The 13,267-nt window shown below is 39.3% G+C and overlaps 3 protein-coding genes across 4 annotated transcripts; 1 reads left to right on the forward strand and 2 right to left on the reverse strand.

Moving 5' to 3' along the window:
- Positions 1 to 209: 209 nt before the first annotated feature.
- LOC140782383 (uncharacterized) lies at positions 210 to 3,516 on the reverse strand. The gene is made up of 7 exons (XM_073128915.1): positions 3,398 to 3,516; positions 3,030 to 3,052; positions 2,855 to 2,938; positions 2,637 to 2,748; positions 1,618 to 1,767; positions 1,188 to 1,242; positions 210 to 1,034 (listed from the first exon to the last, which is right to left on the reverse strand). The coding sequence occupies exons 2-7, from the start codon at positions 3,050 to 3,052 to the stop codon at positions 385 to 387; spliced, it is 1,074 nt and encodes a 357-aa protein (XP_072985016.1). The 5' UTR covers positions 3,398 to 3,516; the 3' UTR covers positions 210 to 384.
- Positions 3,517 to 3,893: 377 nt separating this feature from the next.
- Positions 3,894 to 6,699, forward strand: LOC140782869 (uncharacterized). Of its 2 annotated transcripts, none has more exons than XM_073129705.1 (2): positions 3,894 to 4,378; positions 6,275 to 6,699. In XM_073129705.1, exon 1 carries the CDS (start codon positions 4,032 to 4,034, stop codon positions 4,371 to 4,373), a length of 342 nt encoding a protein of 113 aa, XP_072985806.1. In that variant the 5' UTR covers positions 3,894 to 4,031; the 3' UTR covers positions 4,374 to 4,378; positions 6,275 to 6,699. The 2 variants fall into 2 exon arrangements, with proteins under 2 accessions (XP_072985806.1, XP_072985805.1); XM_073129704.1 differs by having other exon boundaries at positions 6,434 to 6,699.
- Positions 6,700 to 7,126: 427 nt separating this feature from the next.
- On the reverse strand, positions 7,127 to 13,047 carry LOC140782578 (protein DEFECTIVE IN EXINE FORMATION 1). The gene is made up of 13 exons (XM_073129215.1): positions 12,803 to 13,047; positions 12,316 to 12,426; positions 11,793 to 11,875; positions 11,449 to 11,566; positions 11,224 to 11,384; positions 10,394 to 10,887; positions 10,223 to 10,293; positions 9,565 to 9,821; positions 9,079 to 9,260; positions 8,443 to 8,726; positions 8,216 to 8,333; positions 7,792 to 7,974; positions 7,127 to 7,704 (listed from the first exon to the last, which is right to left on the reverse strand). Exons 1-13 carry the CDS (start codon positions 12,949 to 12,951, stop codon positions 7,390 to 7,392), a joined length of 2,526 nt encoding a protein of 841 aa, XP_072985316.1. The 5' UTR covers positions 12,952 to 13,047; the 3' UTR covers positions 7,127 to 7,389.
- Positions 13,048 to 13,267: the final 220 nt, after the last annotated feature.

A 13,267-nucleotide genomic window follows, 5' to 3' on the forward strand; every position in this document is an offset into this window, starting at 1 on the left:
TGTGATCTCTTATTTGTGACTACGTGACTACATGTATATAATCGCGACTTGATCGTGTATCATGCTATATACAGGCTTGTAGCATCATTAGCATGTAATCGCACGTACAACGGGTCAATTCATTTCCTGGAAATCGACGAGGCTCCATCAAAGTTAGAAGCACGCATCTATGAATTTGTGACATAAGTATCAAGTCAACAAGCATCGTATATCAGAAACAAACAAACTGTGACTTAAGAACCGCAACTCCCAAGCAACCATACACGTGTGAAAGAAATGGCATGAAATATACAAAGTCGATCAAATAGTTTGTACTAATCATAATAACTAACCCAGGACAAGACAAACGTTTTCTATTATCTGGAAAACATAGCGTTTTGCAAGTTAGCGCGATCTAGATCTAGGAGTGCTACTCCTTGAATCAGAGCTCGAGCGAGAGCAAGCACTACGGCTGTGGGAGTAGCTTTCTCTAGAATGTCTTTTAACTCCAACTGGCGATATGCTGCGCGATGGGTTCCTCCTCTTTCTGCACCCAGGGGAATAGCAGCTTCTGCAATAGCTCCTCCTTGACCTCCGTACCCTAGGAGAATAGCTGCGAGAGAAGCTCCTCGGGGAAATGCTGCGGGAGTAGCTCCTCCTCCTCCTTGAGTATCTCCTCGCTCTTGGAGGACTGCGTGAATGAGAGATAGACCTGCCATAACCTCCTCTGCTATCCCTCCGATAATAGGGTGAAACAGATCGATCAGGAGACCTACAGTAGTCTCCTCTGCCTCTGCTGCTGTAGTAACCTCTTCCATAGTAGGGTGAAACAGATCGATCAGGAGAATAAGATCTTGGGTCGCTTGAGTAGGATCTGCCTCGCTGCCTGCTGACAGGTGACCGACTGTCACGACCATATGGAGTTCGTGAACGTGAACGGTAATATGACTGCCTCTGATAGTATGGGGAGTAGGATCGATCCCTCTCAGATGAGTAGGGAGAGTAACTGTACCGACCCCTCTGCTCAGGTGAGTAGCTCACAGAATTCCGGCGTGCTTGAACATTAATAAAAAGCAATCAGTTACAAGCTAACAGAAGTTAATTCAGGAAAGAGAATAATAAAAATTGTATTCAACAAGTAGCAGTGTATAGCTGCAAATTTTACTTATGAAATGTCACCAAAAAGTTGAATGTTGCAAGCAGCTTACCATTTCTGCCAAGGTACTTCCCTGGAGTTGGAGTTCGACCACGCCTTCTCTTTGCCTGAAGGGACAAGAAGGCATCGTTAGAATACAGTTATAGTCATAATTATATCCTCAAATCAATAAGAAAAACAGCAATTAGCATTGCAGACTGAATAAGAAAGAACAATAATGCAGGGCATACAACCCTTGGTTATAAGGTCTGTATTCGCTCGAGGAAGTTTGATTTGATTGTTAAATTGTAGAAAGGCTTTTGAAGTTCGATGAAGATCATCTACAGACATCTACCCTGCTGCTCAGAAACTTCAGGTGAACAAAATATCTCTCAGGCAGAAGCATCAGATTATAAGTGTAAATAAATCCGTTCACGTATAAATATGAAAATGACAGGCAGAACCAGCTTCCACACTGTAATGAAGAAATGCCAACACTTTACCTTCTCTACAGTGATTACTCGACCTTCTAAGACAGATCTATCCAGATATTTGATGCAACGGTTGGCTTCCTTTATTGTGGCCATTGTCACGAAACCAAAGCCGCGTGATTCCCTCGTCCAAGGATCAACTACTAAGTGGACATCAATAACCTGCAGAGAATAAAAAAGGACTAATCAGAAAAAAGAAAGTACCACTAGAAGCTCCATACCAACCTACAAGCAACTAAAGCAAAAGAAAATTGTTTGCCAATGTTATCCAACAACTGATGACTGGTATGTACAAGTCATGCAAAGCAAACATATACGATGGGTCAACAATTTCCAATCCCAAGGGTCCTCGTCAGTTATTTTGTAGAGCTTTCCCATCTAGATTCCACATTATAGAGAAAAAAATAATTCCTTTTCTGTACTTCTTAAAGAGACAAGAAAGATCACAATTTTTTAAAACAGAATCTGTATATTACGTGTACGCATTTGGTACAAAATTTTTTGCCTCAAAATTTCAAAGAGGTAATAACACATGTAAAAGTTTTCCCAGTACAATGTGTAGTTCCCTTACTAACATCACATACTCTTCTACATTAGATGACCTCTTTATGAATCGATAACTTCTACAATCAGTGCATATAGTAACCTTATAAAATTATAAGGTCAAGTCTCGTATGTACATGCATAGTGTCTGATCCTGATCGACCATGTAAAGAACAGAAATCAAATAAATATATAGTTCTCAAATGAGATATCCATCACAACATAATTCGACACTTGATTGTAAAGCTACCAATTTAACCAAAAATGAAGGTAGCACACTAGAAAGACTTATGACAAAGAGTGTTAACTTACCCACTACTATAAAAACCTAACCTATTAGAGAACAATGTTTTTATAATTTATATTCTAAAAAAACAGGTGAAACTATCCAAGTTCCAAGATGTTTGGTAGGAGCAATTTTATTTTGATGTTTGTTCAGAAAACATACTACAAAAAAATATTGAAATGGATAGAAGAAACAGCAATACCTCTCCTTCACTTGCAAAACGCTTCTCAAGTACTTCCTTTGTTACTCGAGTTGACAAACCAGTCACATACAAGTTGTTACCAGGATTCTCTGCATCACTTGAATCCTCGCTCCTATATGAGGTCAATTTAAAGAAAATATCAGCAAAACCAAGTCAATTAAACAAACCATAAAGCAAATAATCAAAACTTCATAAGCATAAGGGTCGAACAACAATACCTTGAGCGACTCCTAGACCTTGACAGAGATCGTGAAACTGATCTGGCTGGTGAACGAGAGCGAGAGAGCGAGCGGGAATCATACCTGCGTGTCATAAGAGTACAAATAACCCAATGGCCTCAGCATCATAGAAATTAAATAAAAAGGAAAAAAATTATGCTTATAGATTACTGACCTCGATCTCCTCGAGTAAGACATCTGACACAGAGAAGGAGAAAAAGAAACAAATAAAGAATTAGCGCCGCTATTAGATAATGAACAGGTCAGAACATTTAAAAAAAAAGAATTTGATCTATATATCCGATAAATTAATCGCTTCTCCTCTCCAGGTAAATGATCTAATACAACTATTTCTTTCCTTGACGATATCTGGCCCGACACTTAAATCACTTGGTCCAGAGAGATGTAAAGAAGAGAGAAGAACGAATCGACGATTCTATATATCTAATAATTTTCACATAAATTACCTACAAAAGGATTATCCTACTAAAACCAATGATGTTTCTCTTGAATAATTTCGACCGGAAGTAAAGAGAGACGTACCGTGGCGGAACTCAAAAGAGGATCTCGATTTTTCTTCGGTCTATCAAATGAAGATAGGGAAGAAAAACCAAATAGGAGGGGGGTTTATATAGAGAGGCCACGAGGTGAAGCTTCTGGAGCGACGGACGTGAATAGCTATTAAATCCGGTTAATTCAATCCCTTGGCGGGGTGCCAACTGCCAAGTGGCGCAACGTGGTCTGAGGTTGATTTATTTAGATTATGTTATTTGAGTCGAATCCGATAATAAAGGGGAAAATAATTTTTTTTAAAAAAAAAGAGTTTTTAAGATGGGGGCGAGGGGCGACACCTGGACGCTGTAAGCACCAAGCAAAGAACAAATCAATTCAGCCCAAGGATAGTCCCAGATCAGCTCCGTCTACAGTTCGTCTTTCCCTTTCCCATTAGCTCAAATATTTATTATAAATGCCAAGTGATAGAGGCAAATAAATTAAAAAAAAAAAAAAAGAATAAAATAATCTCAAAGGAACCCACCCTTCTTATTGGCTCATCGGCTCCTCCTCCTCCTCCCCTTTCTCTGCAAATTTCCCGGATAAGATCCATCCAATAATTCTTCCTCCTCTTCCTCGTTGTTGTTGTGATCGGAGGAAAAGAAAGAAAAAGGAGAAGGGGAGTATGAATTTCCGGAGCCTGGAGGAGTTCTGGCCCTTCTATGTGAGCCAGCACTCCAAGGCGTCGACCCGTCGGTGGCACTTCTTGGGCACCCTGACCGGCCTCGTCTGCCTCATCTCCTCACTCTTATTGGGCCGGGCTTGGCTGCTACTGGTTGGCCCCTTATTGGGTTACGCCTTGGCTTGGTACAGCCACTTCTTCGTCGAGGGCAACGCCCCTGCCACCTTCGGCCACCCCTTCTGGTCCCTCCTGTGCGACCTGAAGATGTTCGGGCTCATGCTCACCGGCCGCATGGACAAGGAGATCAAGCGCCTCGGCAAGAGGCCCGTCCTCCAGCCCTTCTGATCCAGGTAAAATTGTAAAGGATATCGGTTTGTGACCGACATGAAAGATTTTTACTCTCTTTGTATATGCTTTCTTTATAACTCCTCTTATGGGATTCCTTCCTGCTCGTCTTCTCATGATAAACAACAATTACAATTAGCTTGCTGTGGTGCGAGCCGTGTAGTAACTCCTTTTTCATCATTGCAGTGTTTTTCATTTTCTTCTCTTCTTCTGTCAGTATTCGACTATGTTTGGATTTGATGACTTGTATAACGAAGAAGGCGACCTCCGTATCTTCTTCTTGTTTATCTTTTCTTTCTCTTAGCATAACCGGTATCAGCGGCAGAGTGCTTACTTATTGATTGATGACAAACGTTAGATATTCCTTTATAAGATCATTCCATCTTTTCTTGTTTGGTGATCATTGAAAAGGAAAAGCTCTGAAGTGAATTTTAATCTTTTCTTATCAGTTGGTGTATCAATTTCTTTTTTTTTCTTTTTTTTTGGGGGGGGGGGTGGGGGGGTAGTAGGTGATCTCGATTTCTTTTTGGTTGCTTCGCATTTTGAGTTCCTTTCTGAGAACTTACAGCAATTCAGAAGATGGAGGAGGAGAAAGAGAACATTGTGGAACTGAACTGAGTAAAGCATACACTGTTGATGGAACAGCCTTATAGGAATTATTTAGTCACCGCAAAGGAAAATTGTGTAAAGCAGAAACTTTGAACAGAAGAGTGAATACCAATTATAGTGTGTTAAAAGCTGAAAGAACTATAAGTTTATTTGGAAGTTGAGGCACAAGAGATGTGGATTATAGATCTAAATTGCACTGTGAGACTTTCTCTTATTGTAGTTTATGTTCATATTCTTACGATAAGGATTCTCTTATGGCGATATCGGCATGGCAAGAATAGGGGATGACTTCTGACTACTAATAGAATCTCCTTTGAAGGTTCCCTAAATCCTAATTCTGCTCACTCCAAGAAAGCTGGTTAGTTTAGTAGCGAAAGTTTCAATCTTATTTCCTGAGGAGTTCACTTATAAGGGTACACAAAAGAGGAGGGCTTATCCTTATTAAAGAAGGAAGATGAATAATTGATTAAGGCTCTGCATCCCTGATGCATTGATTTTTACTTGAGTGGTGAAGATGTGAGCATGTTCGGGTAACTTCTTGGAGGTGTGATTGATAACCATAGTTGAGAGAATTGAGAAAAGATTTCATTTGAAGACTGGTGTTAAATGCTTAATACACTTGAAATCATATCATAATGTGCTATATCTGGACCACCTGAAGTAACATCCCTCTTTCGGTGTTAGGTTCTTTAGATCCTGTCTGTACTCTGTAAAAACTCTGAATTCTGTGAATCAAATAGTTTGCTACACAAAGTAGAATTTGTCGGATGGCCAGTGTCTGGGTACCTTAAAATTAAAAGCAAATGTCTGGGTACCTCAAAAACCTATGTCGATCTCTGTTGTGGTTGTCATTTTGTAATTGGTTTGCAGAAAAAGCCTGTCAATGTCAAGTCTGGAAAATTATTTACAACAACTGTGGTAGACCATCACTTGTGTTTTTGTATGGCCCATCCCGGGTGCAAGGTGCTGCATCTACACATGTAGACATTTATTCTTGTAAAATCTTAGATCAAAGAACCTTTTTTATTCTTCTGCTCCGCAATTTACGGTAACTATGAATTGATTGAAGATCACAGTAAAACACTTATTACTGTCGGTTGGAAAATCCTAGGAAGATGCTCTGTTCTCTTGGCCTAGGATGTACAGCTCTTTCTTTTCTATAACATAAATAGTTGTTAGTTTAGATGCTGCGGTCACTGTGGTTTGGTGTGGTTTTAAGGTGGGGTTTGAACATGAAGGCTGCATGTCCTTTCTATGCTCAGACTACTGGTTGTTTTCTTTGAGACCTGCAGGAATTCTGTTACTTCTCTGTCTAGCAGTTGCACATCTTTGTAACCAGATTTTTCTATGCTACCACCGAGGTCATATGCTCTCAGCAAAGCACTGAGGAAGATGTAAGAATGCAGCCATCATCAAATTGAATAAGAAATGTAGCTATTTATTCTGAACAGGGAGATACTGGCAGCATGAAGGAAGGATAGCAGGAAATGGTGGGCCAACGGCGGGTATGGCTTCTTGCATGATTCCCCAGAGGTATCAGCTTTACCAGAACTGCATTCGGATGATGAGTCAGGAATCTGCTCTAAATAGTGGAAATAAAGTTATTAAGAGGTTGTTTAACAGAACTCTGTCGATTCCTTCCTGCAATTATAAACTGTGTTACAATGGTTCTTTGTGCCAACTTCAAATTCTTTCAGTTAAACAGAATGTTCCAAAACCTGCATGTTGCATCTACCTTTGCTTTAACGTAACTACAGGTAACGCCAACAACTACGGTTAGACTCATTATCATCATCAAGTCCTTTCTCCAACGACGAGGGTTCAGATTAAGCAGTTCAAAGTTGAATCAGGATCCGAAAAGAAAATCCTCAGCATAGATGCTGAATTTCTAAATACAGCATATGATAAAAGGACACAAGGGCTTAAAAAGTTCTCACAATATAACCCACGTTATAAGATAGTACTGCAGTTAGCCTGTTCATCTGGTGGATCAATTTGATAGATTTAGCACTCCAAAACCAATGGAATTTTAAAACTGTTCTTGGTCAACAAAGGCATATATGAGACTGTAGCTTGCTATATTAACTTATACATACAAAAGGTTAAAAGATGTCATCTTGAACTGAAAGAAAAGAACGGAACCATGAAACCAAAATAATACTCGTAATTTGAATCTGATCTTATAAGAAAGAGATATAGAAGATAACAAATTATGTAAATAAAAAGAAACAATATCAGAATGACTCAACCTCCTTACAGCTAAAAGGTGCTAAAAGGTCCGCATGATAGTCATTGTAGAGAGTGAAAGATAAATGTTAGCTGCAGAGAAATGGGACTTAAACCCTGACATTTACAAATAATGTGAGATGGTAATGATGCTAGTCATGTGAAATTGAAAAACTAAGTACTAATCTGTATTCCGTGAAAATGATGGTAATGCTGCTCCTTCCTGTGGCCACAGTATGACGAGGACACTGAACATTCCTAGCATCGGCAGGACAACGAGCCACTTCAGTAGCTTATAGTAATGCATATGAAATGTCAGTGAAAATTCGTCAGAGAAATATATCCCATTCTTGTCAACCATCTCCACTAGCACTGTCCCAGTAGTTCTTACAGGCACTGTTGGCAGCTTGATACGCTGCTTTCCAGGCTGAGTATAAATCTGATTGACCACTATCCGTCTCTCTCCTTGGTAATTCCCAGGAACTAATAAAGTTGTCTGAGTAAGCATGAAAGATGTTAAACAAGAGTAACAATATTGGATAATAAAGATATTAAGTGGTGATCATTGAAGAAATAGTCTTACAGTGACATTATAAGGTCCTTGAGACCCTGAAGGTACTCTGTAGTTGTCTATGATCTCCATCTCTACCCAAAAATGTTTGCCTTCTTCATCACGGAAGGCCCTGGATGAGTGTGATATGTAAATCCCTTCACGATTGTATCGATATGCAGCATTGTTCCTCCCCTGACTTATTGATCTCCATTCCTGTAAGGAAACAGCAGAGATTACTATACAGCATACACCAATGCTCATTCATGATATAACGATGCTCAACAATCCTATGTTCAGGCAACAGTAACAGGTTTTCAGTTTAACTTGGACAACCTGAGTTCGATACTTAACAAGGTCACACTTGTGTTCTGTCATTTTAATATGTGATAACAAACCAAAACTTAGCAGAAATTACAGTCCTACCTTTAGTAATTAAAAACTGAACAGAATCTACCTTAAGGGGATGGTGCGGTGAGGGAGTGGAAAAGCAGAAAACATTTCCATTCATGGTAGTGACAACAAGATCAAGGTCATCTCCACCATCAACATTGTCAGCCAACACCATACTGTACCTGTGATTTTGAAAATTATCATTAGTAAAGATACAAATTACACAGCATATTTCAAATGCACTTTTAGTTCCCCAGAAAAGAATATTGATGACCAAGGGGCATAACATACGAGGTCTCGCCCACGTCAACAACATCTGCACAAGCTGTCGCTCCATCAATTAGGTACAAGTAGCCATCAAAGGAGGTTGTAACAAGAGTCAGTCCCTTCATCTTTTCGCCATGTTTACTCAGATCAACCAAGAGAACCGAGCTCATGATCCTTCCATGTGTCCGATAAGGAAAGGGCCGAACATATGAACCATCTTTTCCACTGAGAACGTATATGTTTCCTGATATTGTTGGGATTACAATGTCAGTATAACCATCTCCATCAATGTCACCAACAGTTGGACCCTGGCACCAATTTGACAACATGAGTCTAGTATTACAGAAAAATGCTGCAACCATAAAAAATGTGGCACAACAATGATGCTGCTACTAAAAGCTTAAATAGGCAAATGGGCCCTTGTACATAATTGTGGCACAGACTACACTCAGAAAAGTTTCCATATATTGAAATACCATATCATGACTTGGAGCAGGATGTTGCTCCACAACTAAACCCAAGTGCAGTTGCCAACCTGTCAATCTAATTATAGCAGAATCACATTTCTCTCCTCTCCCTTTTGTTTACATATCATCAGACAGTCCAATATGAATAAAGACAGACTCATAAATAGATAAATTATAACTGCAAGGTACTTGCCTGTGGAATGAGACTTTTAAGATGCACTTCCCAAATTTCATCTCCTTGTGCAGTCCATGCAGCAACATTCCCATGGTTGTCAACTGTAACTATTTCAGTTTTACCATCGTCATTAATATCTGCAGCTACCACTGCTCCCTGAATCTCAGCCATCTCAAGTGGGAATTTCTTTCTCACATTACCTGGTTACATGAATAATATCAAAGAAAATAAAAGAATAAACTTATACATAAACTTATCAGAATGCCAAATTACCGTGACGGTCCAAAGCATAAGCTTATCTGGATAAAACCACAGCGAGAACACAAATGATAGCGATAAAGGATGTAGATATACAATATCAATGACCAGAAAACCAATGCATAGCAATAGAATTTTCATGGCCAACAACAGAGATATATGTTAATACAAATAACCAGATATTACCCATGAAAAATTTTAGTGATGGCCTAGAGAAGAGATAATGTAGTATTCCCAGATATTTACCAAGATGATCCAAAACATAAACCAATCCAAATGAGGATCCAACAAGAATGTCCAAATTCCCATCACCATCCAAATCAGCAACAGTAGGAGAAGAATACATATAAGCGCGGAAGGTTCCACTATCAATACTCAGATCAAGATCTGCAGTCCATTTTACTTGTTTTGTATCAAGATTGAACACGACAATGCCACTTGCTACATACTTTTCAATATCAATGCCACCCAAATCAGCCAAATGTTCTTGGTTATCGTAGTACCTGTCAATTTATTAGCAGCTATTAACATTAAATCACAGAAAAAAAGGAAGAGTCAAAAACTTAATATAACAACCATTATCAAGTTGCTTCTGTGTAATATAAATGTAAACTTTTACATAAGTGTGGTTAAAATGAAAGTGAGACCATGACCACAACCTTCATGTAAGAATGAACATTTTATACTGGACTGGCCGGAAAAAGGAATTGCATGGTCGATCAACCAGCTAGAAATTTGTCAAGGTTAACATACTCTGGGGCGAAATACACAGCAATGCACCTTCTGATGAACTAACAACATGCCAACAGAACTGCTTCCTAAACATCTTAGTCATCCTTAATGGGTAATTGTAAAGCAGTCCTTCATATAAAAGACTATATTGCAAAACAACAATGAAGCTTACTCGCGGTCGAAAAAGTAGGACACTGCAACAACCATCTCTTGTACGCCATCATTATCGATATCTGCAATTACCTAGATGTAACAGGGGATAGCTACCCATTACTAAATTTTTGCAAAACAATAAAAAAGTGACAAAATAAAGAGGAAGAAAATGTAAACATATCGCACATACTGGAGTACATAGGATATGTGAATCAATATTCACGAAATCTTGTAGTTCTTCATGTTTCTTTTCTGTCCATTCTTCATCTCCCCACATGGACTCATCAACATAATCATCATAATCAGATCCATAATCATCAGCTATATCCTCTGCATCACGAAACAAATCAAAAGACGAATCAGCAGCCTCTTCCAGAACTTCATCATTTTCCACTGTTGCTGCTTGATTCCCAGCATCACTGACATGAATTTCAGCTTTTCCTGCTTGGTCCTCATTTCCTTTAGAGTCCTGAAGAAGTCTCCGGCTTGTACCCTTCTCAGCATTAACAACTTCCAGAGACATGTTGTGCTTCGTGGTATTATCCACAATGTTTGCCAAGCCATTATCTTTATCAGCTTGAGAAGAATCATGTTTCCCTTCATCCACCGGCTTGGATGCATTTGAGGATCCAACTTGTCCAGGTTTTGATTTATTAGTTAACAAAGGTGCACTTCCATTGATATCTGTACCGAAAAAAGGACTATATCACATAGGCACCTCTGTAGACTAAACATGAGGTTATTTAGAACAACAAACTCTGTTAGTTAGTAAAACTTTCCAGCTAGCTTCAAGATGGAGAGATCATCTAACTATCACAATGCCATTAAGCATAACAAACTTCATCAGGCTAAAATAATAGATAGAAGAGTGCAACAGAGGTGTATTCTCAAGACAGATGATGCATTTACTTACTACAACAGTCACATGAAAGTTCAAAGAGAGCATAAAGTATAAAACTATAAACGAGTAATTCAGTCGACAATGCTAAGCTATATTGTAATGCAACTCTTATTACTTACTGGATATTGAATTCGTAGCAAATGCCTCCTGAACAAGTAGATCGTCATGAACATCCGGATGCGACCGATCTGCATGATCTGGATGCAAGCCAACATACCAATTTTTTCGGACTTTTCTACGAGGTACTTCTAATTTATCCACCATCATATAGCCCGATATCCTAAAAAATATCGTAGTAAATTCACATGCTCAGATGAACCAAAACTAAGAGTTGAGCAAGTTACCTGAAAAAGTTTATTACACCATTGTAGTTGGCTAGAGCTATTTCTCTTGTACCATCCTTATCAATGTCATACAAGAGAGGACTAGAATGAACAGTTGATTGGTGGAACACCGGCCAGCCTAGAAAAAAGTTTAAAAATCTTGGAGATAGTAAATGCCATTATGGAATTAAATAATCTATAGCCAACATGGAGTATGTGTAAAGAAGTACAATTAGCAATTCTCACAGATCAGATACAGTATTAAAATTTAAAAAGCATGTGCGTTGTTCACTTTCTTTGATTGGATAAACTTTGTCAGTAGGAATTCATCAAAGAATGAAACTAAGAGAGAAATAAAAAGATACCTGGTAGTTTATCTCCATCAACACCTTCCAGAACTTCCAAGTAATGAACAAATGACGGAACCACCACCTCAAGTTTTCCATCACTATCATAAGATGGAAAAGACATGAATATCAGAACACATACTCATAAAGTACAAATGCTGAAAATGATTGGCCTGATAAAGAACAACATTGCAGATTCTTACATGCAAGTAATCCTTATCTAGCAATTAACTAAATCCAATCATGAGTGATACTGATGCACAAGAACAATATCTTTGGAAGATAACTTAGGGATATAATCAGCATTAGCAAGCATAATATGTGGAGGAGAAACTAATGCTTCTTTTTGTGCATTCCCCATATTGTAAGCATGAATAAATTCTGAAGCAAGTCATGTCAATTTAGCCTGTAACAGTATGAATTTGACAGATTAATTATTATTTTTAATTGCAGATTCATACTGTCAGGGGAAAAAAACAAGAAATAAGAAAGCACAAATTAAATTAAACGTACATCAAGTGAAAATTCTAAGGGTCATTACCTGTTAATATCAGCGATTAGTGGGGTTGCATAAATGCTGGAGCTAAGCTCCGTCTGCCATCTTAGCTCTACATGCTTTGGACATTTACTGTTCAACAAAGAATCTTCATCTCTGTAGGAAAGTGCCAGCATCTGTTAGTAAAGCTTCCGGAAGTGACTTAATTAACACAATTGCCTGATGCGTAAAACAATAAACAAAGTTGCCAGTGTAAATGTAATTACCCCACCCCGACCCCATAACGAGATACGCAGGATTGCCAGTCAAGCGGTTGAAGATAACAAGGGTGAGCATTCTTATTAGGCATCCATATTCATAACAAAGCAGAAATAGGGGAATGGATGTTACAAAATCCAGCAAATTTATGGTGGGTGAGAGACTGTTATTAGTTCTCAGAAAGGAAATAGAGAAAGGAATAGGTCGGATTCCGATGATAAAATACATGGAGAATTGTGATCTATGCAGGAGACGTAAAGAGAGGCAAGCTTACAGATGGGGATAGCCGAGCATGTCATCGCTGGCTTCGCGAGCGCGGAACTTGTTGGTCTTGTTGGCCTCGGCGGCACCGTCGACGGCCTTGGCCTCCCACGACGCGCAGATCGCCAGGCAGAGGGCGAGGAGCCCGGCGACCAACCTCATCGAGCCACAGCTAAATCTCCTCCGCGAGACCGCGAGGGAGAAAATATGGTATGGAAGTAGATCTGCGACTGCGACTGCGACTGCGAGCCCCAGCCCCAGCCCGAGCCCGCAGGTGAGTTTAATGGACCTTAGAGAAGGGATGGATATCATTCATTGGTTAGGCCCAAGCACATAATCGCATTAGAAATAGCATCATCAGGCCCACCATATGAACAGCCCAAGTTTGGGGCATTTTTAAGGTTCAATAGATCTGCCACATTAGACGCCGGCCCGGCCTTCCGGCCTTCCGGCCTTGGGTAGAAAGCTTCACCTTCTG

This window comes from Typha latifolia, chromosome 2 (assembly GCF_019914945.1).
Source record: "Typha latifolia isolate L0001 chromosome 2, TyphaL0001v2, whole genome shotgun sequence".
NCBI lineage: Eukaryota > Viridiplantae > Streptophyta > Magnoliopsida > Poales > Typhaceae > Typha > Typha latifolia.